This window comes from Rosa rugosa, chromosome 6, assembly GCF_958449725.1.
Source record: "Rosa rugosa chromosome 6, drRosRugo1.1, whole genome shotgun sequence".
In the NCBI taxonomy this organism is placed as follows: Eukaryota; Viridiplantae; Streptophyta; class Magnoliopsida; order Rosales; family Rosaceae; genus Rosa; species Rosa rugosa.
Genome location: NC_084825.1, coordinates 32,453,438 through 32,471,722, shown reverse-complemented (window position 1 = coordinate 32,471,722; position 18,285 = coordinate 32,453,438). Strand labels below are relative to the sequence as shown.

The 18,285-nt window shown below is 36.6% G+C and overlaps 1 protein-coding gene across 4 annotated transcripts; it reads right to left on the bottom strand.

Moving 5' to 3' along the window:
- Positions 1-2,012: 2,012 nt before the first annotated feature.
- Positions 2,013-5,452, bottom strand: LOC133715750 (F-box protein CPR1-like). 4 transcript variants are annotated; one of them, XM_062142389.1, is made up of 2 exons: positions 4,152-5,452; positions 2,013-2,881 (listed from the first exon to the last, which is right to left on the bottom strand). In XM_062142389.1, the coding sequence occupies exon 1, from the start codon at positions 5,368-5,370 to the stop codon at positions 4,453-4,455; it is 918 nt and encodes a 305-aa protein (XP_061998373.1). In that variant the 5' UTR covers positions 5,371-5,452; the 3' UTR covers positions 2,013-2,881; positions 4,152-4,452. The 4 variants fall into 4 exon arrangements, with proteins under 4 accessions (XP_061998373.1, XP_061998370.1, XP_061998371.1 ...); XM_062142386.1 differs by lacking the exon at positions 2,013-2,881 and adding an exon at positions 2,948-3,537; XM_062142387.1 differs by lacking the exon at positions 2,013-2,881 and adding an exon at positions 2,948-3,532.
- Positions 5,453-18,285: the final 12,833 nt, after the last annotated feature.

The window sequence follows — 18,285 nt, the reverse complement described above, 5'->3', positions numbered from 1 at the left end:
CCTGCTGGGCTGCTAGGTCCCGCAGAGGGAGAGTGGGCCTGCTGGGCTCAAGCTGGTCTGCCAAGGAATGAAAAGTTATTACTCAACCCTTTTGGTAACTCCAATTAAATACGACCAGGTAAGAGTATGAGGTTTGGGTGGAGCGAGGCTCTCTTAAGTACACAGCCTCATTGTATCTTGCCTAAACATCACATCGAATTGGGTGAGCCTACTTAGAAAGATTCATAATATTTCAGTGTTGTCAAAACTACAGGTTCGATACTATATGTGAACTTCTGGTTCAATATTTATGTATGAAATTTTGGTTCAATGTTTATGTGTGACTGTGTGTGAACTTCCGGTTCGTTAAGTACCTGCATTCCGCACATATATATTCTAATGCAAAGAATTTAAGCGGGTAAAATATTTAAATTTAATATGAGCAGGTAACACCACAAAACATTATCATAATAAATAATGAAGGAAAGATGTATCATTATCACAAAGTCCAAACAAGTATTTATAGATATTTGTCACAATATACATGAATTAATAGCTAAATTAAAAAGCTATTGATTTTCCTTTTACTCATTCCATTATGCCAATTATAGTGCAAGAGAAATAAGTGTCTCTCATAGATGATTAAGTTAAACTAGATGCTTCAATAAAAGTCATAAATCGTGATTGCAGCTTCTACTGAATAGCAGTCGAAAAACAAACCAAAATCCCAACCAAAACAACCCAGAAAAATATGAAAAATTATAGAGATGCAGTAAACACACAGAGGCTCTAGCATACAAAATTTGGTGAATTTTGGAGTTGAATTACTAGTTTAAATAAATACGGGAACACAGAGGACAGAAGGTAAACTGAAACAGTAAAATCTGTTTTTGCTTGGAAAAACATACTTGGTTGTAGAGCTGGTAGATTGATGTTGACTGAATGATGAACCTCTTCTTTTCTGCAACCCAAGAGTTATTCACCTCTTCTCTTGTCGATCGGCAATCCGAATCCTAGAGCTAGTCGTGCTGATAACGTGTTGTAAAACTAACATAGAAAGTGTTTCAGAAAATGGAGAGAGCTTTGCTTCTAAGAACTTGAGAGAGAGAGAGTTTAGATGCAGATAATAAGTGTAGTATTTTCTGTTTTTCTCCTCATAACATGGATGAGAAATGGACTACATATAGTGGAAGATAGGGAACATGTAGCCTAAAGTCCTCCATAAAACAAGGACCCCTAAAGTCCTCCATAAAACAAGGATTCCTAAAGTCATCCATAAAACATGGAAATGGTAAGCCTATAACAACATAATGATTTACCCTATATCTATTTACATGATATAGCCATAATGATTTACAACAGTTATATACTTATTGTATACTTACAATGGTACCTGTTAACATAAAAATTATCAGGCCCAATACGGTACTTGTTAGCATAACAATTATCAGGCCCAATATGATAATAGGTGGAACTAGATGTTTCTTTGTTTGTTTTTTTCAGCCACCCATAATTCTAGTTCAACTAGGATATATACAACCTAACAAAAATTCTATAACATCACAATATTAAAGAACCTTCCTATTCTTCGTTAAAAAGAAATCCTTTCCCTAGTAGTTCCCCAAAACCTAGCTAATCAAGCAAGACGTCAGGTAGGCGCACATCGTCGTACGAAATGTCAACCTGGGACTTGGATCCTGGAATTCTCTTTACCACATAAAGTTATTATGGGTTCTCTATCATCGATATTCAAAATATTTTGTTCTAATATTCAGATATCCATTCTACCTAGAGTTGGCTTTGCGTTAAGCCGTTAAGCATCTGAGGCGTAGCTTTATAACGTGATTAGATAAAACCTCTAATATTGAAGGCCAATATGATATTGGCAAAAATATTTTAAATAAAAGATATTGAACATATATATATATATATATATATATATTTTTCAGGGTTTAGGTTGACAAACTTAGGGCATAAATTGCAAGCGTCATAAATTACAAATATGATTCCACTACATAACTTTTGACACATAACTTCTTACACATTTATTGGAATAGACCTCAGATCCAAAAGCTACCGCAGGCAACAAAATTCTCTCATTCCTTCAATGAGAGTATGTACTGTCTCTGGTATGTACCTTCACTAGTTTATTCTCATCTTCACAGCATATAACATAATAATATCACGAGAGAAGTTGATATTAATATAATTGGAAAGAACGAATTCTTTTTAAGATGCTCAAGAAGCGCTATATATACCTAATCATCAAGTAGAGAAGTGAGGGTATATTATAACTGCAACTTGATAGAGCTGTAAGCGGACGGATGAAGTCATTAGCTACCTTACTTTGTATAACATATGAAGCTAGCTAGCATGACATATATAAAGAGACTGATGCAAGGACAACAATACAGAGATATCTAGTTAAAAGAAACAAGGAGAAAACTGCAAAAACCATTAGAAGAGAACTGAGGCATAGTTTCAAGGTTTGAAAGGTCATTTGTACCCTCGATGCTAGCAGGTAATTTGCTGTGTTTTAGCTTTTAGGAAAGGAATTGGTTAGCCGTTCTACTTCCCCTGCTGCAGATGCCTAGTATATATCAACTATTGCAAAATGACAGACATTTGTATTTCGTGAACTGCTACTTCTAATACTTCAATGCTTAGTTCGATCGTCATTTTTCACAAACATTGAAATAAGTTTACATTAGCTGAATAAACACTTACACTAGAACTACGGAAAAAAACCAGAAAGAGTTATATATAAACACTGGCAACAAGGATCTCTAAACAGGGAAGCTACAGAAAATTAATATAATCAGTATTTCAGATGAGAAGTTCAAGATCAAGTTCACAGGATTGAGATACTAGTCATGCTACTCATGGTCACCGCCTTATTTTTCTGCAGCAAAACATGCAAACCCAAACTATTGCATTTAACAGAATGATGACAGTCCTAAAAGGTACTGAGTACTGACAGACATTATCCAAAACACACCACAGACCCATCAACATATGGAGTCACAAGAGTTCTTCCTACTTGACTAAAACAAAGTTAAATTAGCTAGACCTCATTCAGAGCATATGCAATCCCACATATACAGAGAAAACCTCAAAAATACTAAAGATGCAGAGTACTATCGTTTGGCTTGGCAATGATCGAATCAAAACAGTGTGAAACCAAACTCCAATCCATGAGTCAACCACACTACTAGTTATAACTCAGCAGCACATTCTATAGCACTTGCACAGCCAGCCAACCACAATAACAATTCTTAAAAGGTTACAGCGTAATTAGTTATGAGATACTGCTGAAAGGTTGCACACCATACAATTCATAAAACTGAAATAAGTTTACATTGGCTGAACAGACACTCAAGAATACACCAGAACTATGGAGAAAGCCAGAAACAGTCATTTGCCATCAAGGATCTACAAAGAGGAAAGGTAAAAAAAATGAGATGAGTATAATCAACATCTCAGTTTAGAAGTTCCATGCTAAGTTCCCCTCTTAGGAAAAGGATATACATTATTACTCATGGTTGCCATCCTACTTTTCTGCAGCAAAACACGGCCACAGTCACTATTAAAGTTTACAGAAGTTTACATAAGAAATACTCATGGGACAGTCCTCTAAAATGCAGGCACGCCCACTTTTTCACATAGGGAGTCACAAAAATTTCTTACTACTTGGCTAAAACAAAGTTCAATTAGCTAACCTCTGTAATAGAATACATATGCACTGCCACATACTTAGAGGAACAAGAAAATCTCAAAGATACTAATGATGCAGAGTAGCTTCTTTTAGATAACAATAGTAATGGAAATCCAATACCAAAAACAAATCAGAGCCTACAGCATAAACCAAACTCGAATGGCAAATCATGTCAAGCATACTAAATTGGAAATTCAAAACATTTGCACAAACCACCCCACTGACAATTCCTAAACATCTCAACAGATCCCAAGAAAAATAATGCCAAGAACGATGGTAGTTGTGCTAATTAGCCAATGTTAAACTGCAAATCAAACATTTAGGCATAACCGCATAACTATGTTTAAATATCTGAAGGAATAAGATACAAATAGGTAAAGGCAAGAATCTGTGCTTACTTTGTCCTTGCTATGAAGGAATAAGATACAAATAGGTAAAGGCAAGAATCTGTGCTTACTTTGTCCTTGCTACTTGGTAAGAAATGGCATTGGCGTGGTCAAGCAAGACGAGACTCTCTACAAAAGAATCCATGAAGTCGTAAATATAATCCTCAGTTCCAAAAACTTTAACTTGATTAGTCTTAGGATCGAACGAAATCATTCTTGACCGACCACGCTCATTATTCTCCATTAGCACAACTTCCCCACATCTTTTAAAACCATATATACTAGCCTGAACCACAGATATATTGAACAAATAAGTCCACGACTCTGCAACACCATATGGTTTCATAACCCAAATGTCACAACCGCGATTAACTAGATCTCTGAAATCATAATTAAATGCTTAATCAAAGCAAGGGAGTCCCCATATCTTGATATAGAGCAACTGCCTCCTCGCAAAGCTTCCGGTCTCATTATCTCGCCAAATGCTTCAGTTGCCAGATTGAAGGTGCCGATGAACGAGTCTCCGCCACACTTATGGTGCTCCTCGTAATGGTCATTGTAATACACACTTAAACGGGCTTCAAGCGTATGGAAATTACCATTAACAAAAGCAGGACGTTCGGAACCACCCTGCAAATCCACAGGTATAACCGAAGCACTAAGACTCTTCCAGGATCCCCTGGCTAAAGAGTAAACCTGAACCGCGGTTGCAAACCGGGACAAGTCTGAATGATCATCAAGAAGAGTCACAACTCTTAAAATCTTGTAGTCATTGGAATGTACATCATAGCCAAAGCCATGCGTTGTGTACTTGTCATACTTGGTGGAGGTAAAACAGACAGGTGGTGTAGGCAACATGACAACTTTTCTAATAGATGGGTTCCAAATCAAGGTGGGAGAACGATCACTATAGAACTGATCAGCCTCAAGGCATACCAGCCCATTACTAGTTCCGACCACACCGAGATCGGAAACGGGTTTGTTTTTCAAGAAAATGACTGGAGTTGATAGCATGGAGTATTCACCGAATTCGGGGCTATCCCAATGCAACCAGTGATGCTGATGACTAGTTTCGTCTATGCGGTTGTAAGAGGAAGCGCTGAGAAGGAGGAGGTGAGAGTCGTTTTGGTCGTTGGAGTCGATTGTGGTGCGGAGATGGGACTGAATGAAGGTAGAGGATTTGATGAGTGACTTCCATGACTTGCAGACGAGGGTGGATTTGATTAGGGTTTTGACAGGCAACTTCAACAGGATTTTGTGTATGATTTCTTCGGGAAGGTAGTCTGACATTGCTTTGGAACTGCAAACGCTGCAACTTTCGTTTCTCTAGGGTTCGGCGGTTTAGTAAGAACAGTTGGTTTATCTACCCGGAACCAAGTTCGGGTTCATAGGTTATTCACCCACATTAACAGGTTTAAAACAAAATATTCACTAGAAATTATTACGTAAGGCAAACGTAGCACGTGGCGGTGCAGTAGCTCAATCAAAACTCAGAAAATTTTAAATGTGTTCCGAATTTATCATTACTCATTAAAATGTAATACTCAAAACACTCATTGGCATGTTCACTGATTGGGCTGCCCTATTAACCACATGGTACGTTTGTCATACGTAAGAATCTCTCAATATTTAAATTTCGAGACACTACCATCACGGTTTGGTTAGCATAAACTTTTTTTTTTTCTTCAAGTGAAAGTAATTGTCCGATTGTGAATTTGACTCATCGATGTTTGATTGTTGGATAACAAAAAATAAAATAATGTTTGAATCGTAAATTTTTTGCTTAGAAAATTTAAATTTCATTGTAATTTACAAATAACAATCGTCCAAATTTCCACTTTAGAGTTTCTACCATACTATTTTGAAATTATTTCTTTCAAAAATTTATGGAAGTCTCGGCTTAACAATATTATATATTTGTTTTCAGAAGCTTTTAGGTGGGCTAATTTCAAATATGAATAATAAGGGAGCAAAAACCATGAAATTAGTAGGAATATAAATAGTCTAAAATACATATGTTTCATCATTTTTTTTTTTTTGACTTAGTCATGGGTGTCTCAAAGGTTTCCTAGGCCCAAAGATTAATCACTCCGGCGCATGTGAAATGCTCCAACTGTGCATTGCAACACAGTGTCTGGCCACTTTGACAGCTTCGGGGTTCGAACCTAAGTTGGAGAGTACATCCAACTAGGCAAGAACCACTAGGCCACTTGCAATGGTTATCATGCTACATAGTTACTTTAGAGTCGATCACAATAGTTTTAGAGTTTTTCTATTGGAACCTCCAAATTTACTCACTTGACCTGCTATGCTTTTTACACCTCCTATCAAATTTTCTAATACTAAATTTACTCACTAAACCTCACTGAATTTCCTCAAATAACCTCACTCATATAATTTGCAAACAAACTATTATCTTTTAAAAAAAAACTTAGTTAATTCACTGAATTAATTACTCTATAAATCTTAATTACATATCCATTTCTTAATCAGACAACATAAAAATTTTTTTCAATAAAAAAAATTAAACATAAGGTATTGAGTTTTAAAAATTAATTTCTAATCAACAAGAAAATAACATGAACTATTTTGTGTTTTTTTTTTAAATAACTTTTTTTTTTTTTTTTTTTTCTGTTTTAGCTTTGCAAAAAGGGAGCTTCTATTCATACCTCTAAAATTGGTATTTAGACCTCTCTGCTTAATAAACCTCTAACTTACTTTTATAAATAACCAATATCCTATATACACCTCCCTCATTTTTTCATAATGCCCCTCGTCTAACAAAATCAATAAAAACCTATTTATTCCTGAAACTAAATAAACTTTGATAAAAAGAATCAAGAGTTTTCTAATGAAATACTGTAAAGTGATCCATATATACCAGATCATGAATAAGGTAAACCCATGAAGGCCACTCCAATCTTTGAGTTCTTCAATTAATTATCTGCTGGGAGGTACTCAGTCAGACGATTCAGGAAAGCCCAATGCTGAGACTTACAAACTCGCTAATGATGCACGGCGGAAACAACAGGAAGAAACTGATGGCTGTCAGGATTATTAGGCACGCAATGGAGATTACCAATTTGCTAACTGATTTGAACCCCATCCATGTTATTGTCGACGCTGATGTCGATAGTGCTCCACGTGAAGACGCAGCAGGTATTGGCTGTGCTGGTGTTGTTATCAGGCTGTGGATATCACACCATTCAGACGTGTGAATCAAGCTACCTATCTTCTTACAACTGGACATCAAAACTATTGCCGAATGTTTGGCTGATGAACACTGAAAAACCATGAATAAAACACCGAGACACATGTTCTTTCAGAAACATGAACGTATATATACAGCCCAAATTACAGCAAATTCTTTTAATCGATCGGCACTACTTAGCAATGAATATTAGTCATACCTCAAATTTTCTGTGGTATAAATTAAACCCACATTCCTTCTTTCCTCTGATCAAACGACACAACCAAGCATTGTTATCCAAAATGTAGCATTTTCATTGCAACCAAAAGATTATTGTAAACAATTAGCAGAACAGCATGCCAGCTAGACAAAAATAACAAATACTTGGACTACAAAAGTAGAGGTTGGAGTAGCAAAATCATAATAAGAGTTGAAAACAAGCCATCAACACCTGGACTATTAAATTAACTGGTCTATATGTGTTGTCGGCATACAGAGGAAGACAAACAAAAAGTAAAGCATTCAAAAGATCAGATGAGCCTAGTGAAGAACTAGAACGAGCAAATGTACGCTAACATACTGGTGAACAAAAAGAATATGATGCAGCACAAGGTTATTACCGATTTGCTAACTGATTTGAATATGAGAGATTTTTCTTCCTTTTCTTTTGTAGTCCTGAAGATGAGTCGGGAATAATTTTATTGTCCTGAATTTTGTTATATTTAAGATGATTGTTGAGTAAAAAAAAAAATTTCTCTCTCATTGCGTCCTTATTGGTAATTTGATATGAGTTGACAAAGTAAATTATCACTTGGAAAAAGAGAGAGGTCCAAATATAAATTCTGGAAGTATGAATAGAAGCTCCCTAACCAATATGTCACAGTTCACCAATAAAAATTTGGGGTAATGACTATTAACTACAAATTCTTACATTCTTTCCCATGCGCAAAGGCCACAAACACGGTCTCCGTGCGGTCAATTAAAGCTAGAGGTTTTTCTATCCAAGTCCTTTTTGTTATATAAAAGTTGGATGTAGTCCGCGCATCTTTTCTTGTTAATTGCGGTCCATTTGCTTTTTTTAATAGTCCATTTTACCCTTAAAATCAAATAAGGTAAATAATTCCAAATTCACTAATTAAATCACAATTTTAGCTCAATTTTAAATTTCAAATTCCAATTCCAAAATTTAGAATTCATCAATGAATAATTTTTAGACATATAAGATTAAATGCATTCCTATGAAATCGATATACCTAAGATGTAGGTATCGAATACTTATATACCTATATTATAGGATGAAAAACTTTAGAAAAAAAATTTAAACATTATTGCTTCAATTGTATCTATATAATAGAGGTATTTAAAGCTGTATAGTAGATATTTGACCTACCTAGACATATGAAGCAGGAAAAAGAAACATAGAATATATTACCAATCTAATCAAAATGTACAAGTATGTACATAAAAACCTACACCTAATTAAAAGATAAAGGTATGAAAGAGAAAGTGAGAGATAATGAGAGATCTTTAGATATAGAGATATAGAGAAACTTGGAAATTGTTTAAACTTGTGAAATCTTACCTATAATTCTATAAATGAGGCATGTAAATGTGAAATAAAAATGTCTGATCAAATTCTATGACAAATATTACTTATAACACCATAATCGATTCTATATCAAACGTAAACAAAAACTTCTTACTAAGTTTATGATAAAGGTAGCTGTGAATTGAAGAAATCATGTTAGTAAGACCTAAAAACAAATTAAGAAGGGAGAAACCATACAAAAACTATAGATATGAGAGAAAAAGAAATAAACAAAAAAAATCAGAAGTATGTGTTGGAAAGAAGAAATGCATGGAAGAAAGAGAGGAAAAAAGAGATGATTCGGTAGAAAAGAAGAAGAAGAAGAAGAAGAAGAAGAAGAAGGAGAAAGAGCCTTCTCTATGTAATAGGTAATAGTAAGGAAAAATAATGTCTTAATATATAAAGATTCCTCTTAATTTCAAAAAAAAAAAAAAAAAGATTCCTCTTTTCAATTCAATCAAGGATCTAACAATGTTAATTAAAGTCGACGTATTAAATTTGCTAATTTTACATTAACAAGATTGCAATAATTTAGGATTATAATTAATATATTGATTTTTACTGTTTATTGTAGAATATATTAAATAAGGGCATGTTAGGAAAGAAAAATTTAGGTGTTGAATCAGTAAGATAGAAAAGGAAACAAATCCAACGTGGCAGGTGAGTCATAGGACCGCGATTAATAAAAAAATTCATCCGGACTACATCTAATATGGGGTGTGCCTTGAAGTTCAGTAGCAAAAGAAATTTCTAGTCACTGAGGGTTAGTAGGTATAGTCTTTGATTCATGATTGATTGTTTAATTGGTTTGGTTTGGTTACTGAGAAATCAGAAGTAAGTGAATAACGAATTTATGCAGCTATAGGATAGTAGGCTGCTAGATCTAAGATCTAAGATCTAATTAGAAACTTTCTAGTACAGTAGAGTGAGTTAGGGTTAGGACGAGAAAATGCATGAAACTATTTAGAAATGGTGAGAAATTTCAATTTTAGTTAAAGCTAGTGAGAGTTTAGTAACGGTAGCCTGTTTGGCTTGAGTAAAACCTGAATTGTAAGGGTCAGTAGCATTAAAATTTTAATTGCAGTTAAAGCTAGTGAGCAGTGGGTAGCAGTAGCATGTTTGGCTTCAGTAAAACATGATTTGTGAGGGTCAGTAGCATTAAAATTTCAATTGCAATTAAAGCTAGTGAGCATTGAATAATAGTAGCATTTTGGCTTCAGTAAAACCTGAGTTGTGGTGGTCAATAGCATTAAAATTTCAGTTACAACTAAAGCTGGTGAGGATTGAGCAGCAGTAGCATGTTTGGCTAGAATAAATCTGAGTTTTGATGGTCAGTATCACTAAAGCTAGTGAGGATTGAGTAGCAGTAGCATGTTTGGCTCGAGTAAAACCTGAGTTGTGAGGGTTAATAGCATTAAAATTTTAACTGCAATTAAAGCTAGTGAGGATTGAGTAGAAGTAGCATGTTTGGCTTGAGTAAAACCTGAGTTTTGAGGGTCAGTAGCATTAAAATTTCAATTGCAATTAAAGCTAGTGAGGACTGAGTAGCAATAACATGTTTGGCTAGAGTAAAATTTGAGTTTTGATGGTCAGTATCATTAAAATTTCAATTGCAATTAAAGCTAGTGAGGATTGAGTAGTTGTAGCCTGTTTGGCTTGAGTATAACCTAAGTTTTGAAGGTCAGTAGCATTAAAATGTGTCATATGTGCAATGTAGTATTGAGGGTCAGTATCCTTCTTTTGCTACATGAAATGAAAGAGTTTTGTACGCAGCATATGTGCACTTAATACCCTGGTTTCTTTAGTCAATACCCTATTGAGGGTCAGTACCCCATTGAGGTGTGTTTCGATCAATAGCTTTAGAATTTCACTAAAGCTGTTGATTTCTAACATCTAATTCTTTCGTTGCTTTGAGAATGTGGGATACATTATATGATTCCCTTATAGTTGTGATCTTTATACCGCATGATTGTATATATACATAACACATGAATTTCATGTGTAAGCTACTAAGTAAGCTAGTGAAGGTCACTATGTATTCATAAAGATGTACTATTAAAGGTCAATAATCTTAATTTTTAGCAATACTCATATATTCGCATATCATATACACAGATAAATCGCAGTGGCAAAGAGGAAGGCTGCTGCAATGGAAGAAGATGACACAATATGTATTTGCTACTACATGGAATATGCTTGCAGCAATGTTTTCTATAAGATTTCATTATATCTACCTTACTGAATGTCAGTAGCTTTAACTAAATGCATACCTTCACTTAAATTTCTTTATCGTTTTCTAGTTTGATTGTGGAGTGTATATATATCCTAAACTATATACAACAAGTTGCAGATAACTAAGGAGTCAAAGATAGAAGAGTTTAGGTAGAGAATGGGCTACAAAATTGGAAAGGAAATCAAAGAGAGCCTCAAGCACACGAGAAAATTCTGCTGGAGAAACTTCTTCATCATGAGAAGACTTGGAATTTTTTTTTTTTTTTTTGAAAAGGGGTTGGTGCGGCTGCCATAAAAAAAATGATATATTGTTCAAGTTTCTTACTGTAAAATGTGTAAATAATTTTTGAGATATTATTATATAAATGAGTAGTTTATTAGAAAAGTCAAGATATTACATGTTTCTTTGTATATTTCACAACCTCAAAACAGGTCTGCTGCAATGGGTTTGTGCCTTGCGCATGGGTAATTTAATGCACCACATGGATTTCCTCAAAACAGGGCCTGCGCATGGGAAAAGTTTGGCTGAGTTTGTAGTTTGTGGTAATTTTGCTATAAAAATTTAATATATTTAATTTTTTAAGTAATTATAATTATATATATATATATATATATATATATATATATATATATATATATATATATATATATTGAACTCCTTTAAGTAATCATATGTATGTGCGTAGATCATGCTGGAAAAAATGGTCTTTATTACTGCATAATATATAAAATACACATAAGCCAAAGAACAAAACTATGTGCTACACGGAAGCAAAGAAAAACAGAAAATAGAAACCAGGGTTTCTCCAAAAATTTTCTAGCCTCCGTCAGACAACGCGTCCATGGGCACTGTCGTCGAACGGGTGTTGTTGATGGGTCAGTATGGTGCCTCAGATCGAGGCGGTGTTGATTTGGATCGATGGGAGCCGGGACAGGTGGGAAGAGAGATCGGGTTCGTTGTCGGGTGGTGGTCCTATTCTCACAGGCGAGGTTGGAGGCTGATGCCGTCACTGGGTCTGCCTGAGGTCGCTGAGTCCAGCGTGGTCAGAGTCGGCGGTTGTTGGTTTGCTCTAGTCTGGGTCGGTGCCATGTTCATGCTCAAATCCGATCTGGATCTGGTAGTGTTACGGGTTGATGGAAGGTGCCGGAGGTGGAACGACCTGATTGGGAGAGCATGGGTGGCGGAGCAACCTTATTGGGGCAGTCTGATTGGTGGAGTGCTGGAGGAGGCGGCCGAATGCAGGTGATGGTGCGACGGGGGTAGTGGGCAGTCGGAGGGAGGTCTGCATGAATTGGGTCGGGCCTTACATGGATGTGATCTCTTTGATAGTGCTTGGGTTTGGGCTCTCCTATTGGGCCATGCCTGGGCTTTTATTTTATTTCTATATGTTATTGTTTTATGTTATTTAGTTTGCTTGCGCATTTTGCGAGTAATAATTCTATGCACATGTTGTGTAGGGCTAGTCGAGCTATATGCCTGTGTGTGCACTCAAAGTGTCTTGTCTGCTCTAGGTAAGCAGCAAATTTTTTGCTTCGTCAAATGGTTGCTACCTCCTGGTGGCAAGGTGAGACTAAGTGTCGCTGGATTTATCTTCTGGCCGCAACATAGTAGGAAAGCTGTGCGCAAGGTTCAAAAAATCGCTAGGCGTTAGTCGGGCGGTGGGCAGGGGACTAGCGCCTAGACGGCGCCTAGGCGGTTTTAGTTTTTTAAATTTTAATATATTTTACAACATACAAAAATATAAATAAGTGTGTGTGTGTATATATATATATATATATATATATATATATATAAAGACTTATTGTTAATAAATAAGAATAATGAGAATATACAATAAGAATTTTATTCCCAGATTCCAAACCCATTCGAACACATGACCTGATGGCCACCAAGAATAAAGGGGCATGATTTCAATCACTCTATCTCTGTAAATTGACTAAATTCCAGTCGTCTCTCTCTCCTTTGTTATCTCCGCCGTCATGGCTATGCACCATTTACTCAAGAACTCATGTGCTCGCTTGATTTCCACTATCGCAACTCTCTCACTTCATCACTCTCGCTCATTCTTACCGTGATTAGTGCTCTGTCATTCCCTATTCAATAAAAACCCAACAGATTACATGGACACCTGCAAGAGAACCCGACAGATTACATCGGCAAACTCGGAGGCAAGAACCCGACTTGGAACAACAGGTTCCTCTTCAAGTCTCTCATCTGATTTTCCTTATCATGGAGACCTCGGGGATCATGATCGAGATCTACGTCATTGGTTGCATCTATTGACCAGCTTGTCTAGTGACAGATTCATGGTTTACCGCAGCTCCAGATTCGACGACTGGCCGCCTAGCGCCCAACCGCTCAACCGCCTAGTCGCCCACCTAGGCCGCCTCGGCGGACGCCCAACTCCATCCCGCCCAACCCCACCGATTTAGCACTACTCGAGTCGGAGAGCTGCTGCCCAGCGCCTAGGCGGCCTGGGCGGCCGAGTTTTAGAACACTGGCTGTGTGTATGGTAATTATGCTACGTTGTAATCGGATTACATACGAGTTATCTTTCCGTTATGTCACCGCTATGTCAAAGCAAATAGAGTTGCCAGTAGCGCGCTCTTTGCTAGTTGGTGTCTAGTTGAATACAGTTATTTGGTAGAGACTCATGATAGTATTTCAAGATATTCTCTAGATGTTTATTGTAATCAGGGGTTTAGGCTCAATGTCCCCCCCCCCTTGTATTCGACAGTTTCATTAATCAAGGCTTAAGGGCAGCCGCACCAGCCCTTTATTCAAAAAAAAAAAAAAAAAAACTATGTGCTACACGTTTATTTTCTTAATGATCAAATTTGTGTAGCATCATCTAAGGGCTACAACAACAAAGCAACTGGCCCTCGACATTAAGGCATTTTCCATTGTTGAAATGCTGCGCAGCGCAGTCTTCTATACATTGGAGATCCCCGTTATTCTTCGCGCAGACTGAGAAGCAAAAGGGTTCAGGTGCCTGATTCACTTGCTCATCTACATTGAAAATTATTCCATCAATATAATATAATTGTTTAATCTTTATACCACGAATCCAAACAATGATAATCTGGTTTCGTAATCTTTTACTAATACTCCAGAAACGTTACGGTAGCTCAAATATACAGTATCGTACATGTAAAACTCATCACCAAAAGCCAAAAGAAAAGAGTACTAGAAAGAGATAGAGAGGGAATACCAGAGATAGCAGAACAATAAGTTATCGCAAGAATAGCGAAGGCTAGCACAATATAATTTTGCATTCCCAATCCCATTGTTGTTCTTCTTTAGCCTTCACAATGCTGACAATGCTATGGATGATAAATCCAGACAAGAATGATCCATTTATATACAACCAAGAGAAACTATGTTTTAGAGTACGTACTTTACCCTTGCAAGTTGCAACCGCAAAAATCAGAGCCAGTGATTATTGCAAATCTCAAGTCATTGCTTTACTTGGATGAATATCAAAAATATAATGTATGTTGCTTTTGAACATGTCAGATATTGCATATAATATATTATTTGTGGAAGATTATATCCTTTTAAAAAAAAAATTCCTTATTGACAATATCCATATACTTTCCTTCTTTTTTTTTTCAACAAAAAAGAGAAATAGGCGATAGTATTTTCATTATTTTGAAAACAAACACCGTCAACTATAATCAATAAAAATAACCAAAAAATTCAAGTGTTTTTAGAGGATGTTATACTACAGTGAAACCTCGATAAATGAATGTTCGGTAAAATAATAAACTCGATTCAATAATAAATTTCTCCAGTCCCGACTCGAGACTAGTGTATATTACTAAGAACATCGCTAAATGCATAAGATAATAATTTTTCTAAACATCCTGAAGGACCCAGTGAATATATAAAGTAATAATTTATTAAATAAATGAAAGAAATATCATAAAAAATATTAATAATTGATGAAATACAAAAAAGAAATAGTATATAAAAATTCAAAATTTATAATAATTATAGAACTTTTTTTTTTTTATTACACTAATTATAGAACTTTTAACAATTTATATTTTCTCAATTTAACTAATTCTCAAAATATCCTTTATAGTCCTTTGCTTTTTTCTTTGTGTCTTAACCGCCTTGAACTTCATCCTTATATATATATATATATATATATATATATATATATATATATATATATATATATATATATATATATATATATATATAGATTGAAAGAAAACTAGTAGAGAAAGATGATGGAAAGTTTGGGAGGGGAATTGGGGATGGTTTGGGAAAAGAGTGACCTGATTTGTCATGTTCTTAAGATGAAGAAGAGTTCAATATTGAAAAAAAAAAAAAAAAAAATCTTGTCTACAAGCTAACGGCGTTAAGTTTCAGTTAAATGAAATGCCAGGTGTCACAACTTTATTGAGGGACAGGGATTTGGGGACAGAAGATTTGAAGCCCTTTTTCTTTGTGTCTTAACCGAATTGAACATCATCCTTAATTTATTGCAATGCATGCACCGGATTTGATATATTATTTTTCATTTTGTTACAAGTAGTTATTCAAAGTTATCACTACTTAAAAAGTCTCATTCGAAGAAACATTTGGTATAGCATAATTGTCATTTGGGTCTTGATTATCTTCGATAGACAACCTAATCAAATCAGACTATGTTATATAATTCAACTAGGAATAACATAGAACTCTCTCTACAGTAATAAATATTAATTTATTGATAAATGTTTAAGGAAAACTGAATTGGGAGAGAATTGAATCTTACTTTCATTGATAATAGGGGCCTCTTTAAATAGAGGATTACAAGCATAGAGATAGAGTTGTACATGGAAACATAATCGTACATTGATTGGATATCTCCTAAGATTCTCCGAGAATATCTCTAATATAAACCCTATTTCAACTAGAGCAAGTAACCTCGAGTTTAGGTCAGACACATATTCTGGATTTACTTGAACACTCCCCCTTGTGTCGCCCAAACGTGGTGCTCCTCTCGTTGCCTCATTAAAAACCTTGCCGAGTAACAAAAACCCAGTGGGACAAAAACAACCTCGGTCGAAGGGGAAAAAGAGCACAACACACCCTTCACGTTTCGAGACCATACATGTAGACATCTCCCCCTGATATCTGCATCTCCCCCTGATGACAATGGTCATGGGAGTTCGGATAACTTCCGCAAACGATGCTACCAACATGTTTCTCGAAAGTGGAATTTAGGCAATGACTTAGAGAGCAAGTTTGCCACACTGTCCTCAGATTGAACCTAGTTCACTTTGATCTTGAGGAGAGTCTGTTGTTGCTGATTATGCTTAGCGTTGTCGCTTTTGATGTAGCCTTGCTTCATTTGTTCAAAACAAGCAGCATTATTTTAAATGCTCGTGGGCTCATCTGTGGTAGACTTCAAACCACAATTTTCCAAACATGCGTAATTATGGATCCAATCCATATACATTCACGAATCACTTCGTGAAGAGCAATAATCTCTGCATTGTTCGAAGATATAGCGACTAGGGTCTGTTCTGTAGACCTCCAAGATATCACGGTCTTTACCCATGGTGAACACTTAACCAGTTTGGGAACGACCTTTGTATGGGTCAGAGAGATACCCAACATCAGCAAAACCTTCCAAAACACATGTTGTTTTGGGATGGGGATAGAGGACGCAGGCCAGTGTTGGCGGCGTTCCTGGTGTGTGATGGGTCCGAATCCATCTTCTCTTTGTAGGGATAGAACAAGCCCATATCAATCATACATCTCAAGTATCGAAAGATATCTTTTACACCAATCCAATGGCGTCGCGTTGGCACAGAGCTATATCTAGCTAATAAGTTCGCTGCAAATGAGATGTCCGGTCTTGTGCATTGAGCTAAGTACAATAATGCGCCTATTATACTTAAGTAAGGCACTTCTGCCACTAGCACATCTTCGTCATCATCCTTTGGATGAAGAGGATCCTTTTCAGGATCAAGACTACGGACGATCATGGGGGTGCTTGAAGGCTTGACCTTGTCAAAAAGCCTAAGCATCTATCGACACGATGCTCAAGTTCCAAACCGAGACATAATCGTGTTCTCCCATAATCCTTCATCTCAAAATCGGATTTCAAGTGTTCAGCGGTTTCCCTTAACTCATTAAGGGCTTCCAATGAAGATCATGTCCAAGATGAACCGCGATAGAATCCGAAACTTGTTATGGAAACGCGCGGGCATATCCCTTCCCAATCAAGTAGTCACTTTAGCGAGCGTTTCAACCTTATTGCAAACGCGCTCCGAGGTCTAGAGCCACTTGACTTGGGTAAATGAAGTTCACCATGAACCTTCATGTATATTCCATATCTAGATCCTCATATAGATACGTAGTGACCACATTTGTAAGCTGCATGTTCAGTTATTTGGAAACTACAAAACTGACAGGGTAGTGGAGTGCAATGACATCCATTACGAGAGAATATGTCTCATCGTAGTCGATTCCAGGGCTTTTTGTGAGATGCCTTGCGCCATAAGGCGAGATTGCTATCTCTTTTTCTCATCACGCTTTCTAACGAAGACCCATTAGTCAATAGGTTTTATGTTAGGAGGTCTTTGCATTACTGGCTCGAAAACCTTCCTCTTCGTTAGAGAATCCAACTTAACCTGGATCGCGTCTTTCCATTTAGGCCAAATCTCTCTACGTTGGCATTCATTCATCAACGGAGTGTGGTTCGATATCATCTGACTCAAAAGACTCATGCGCAACGAAATGCGCAACTACATCATCAATTATGATGGAGTTTCTATCTCACGTCTCATGTACACTAGTGTAATTTTCATAGAGCTCTATATTCTCAGGAATAGGTTCTGACGTTGAGGCGTCCCCCAACGATAACCATAACCCGGAAGATTCTCATGAGATGGATTTTGAGTGTCGATGATCCAAGAATTAGGTTGTGCCAAAGCATCCTTCGAACCCACGGGCCTCCCAAGCATCCTAGCTGGGGCCATGGCCTATAACGCCAGAGTGCCACTCTCTTTGGCATTGGCACCATGCCTACCTCTGTGTAGGGTGGCGCTACGTCCTCTCGTAGGGACGTCCTTCCTTGCAGGCATGTTTGCAGCATATTTGTGTGATCTCGTCACTTTAGTAGGGATCGAGATGAGACATAGTGGGGACAGACCACGACAATTCCTGTCGTTCCTGCTGAACATCTGTGTT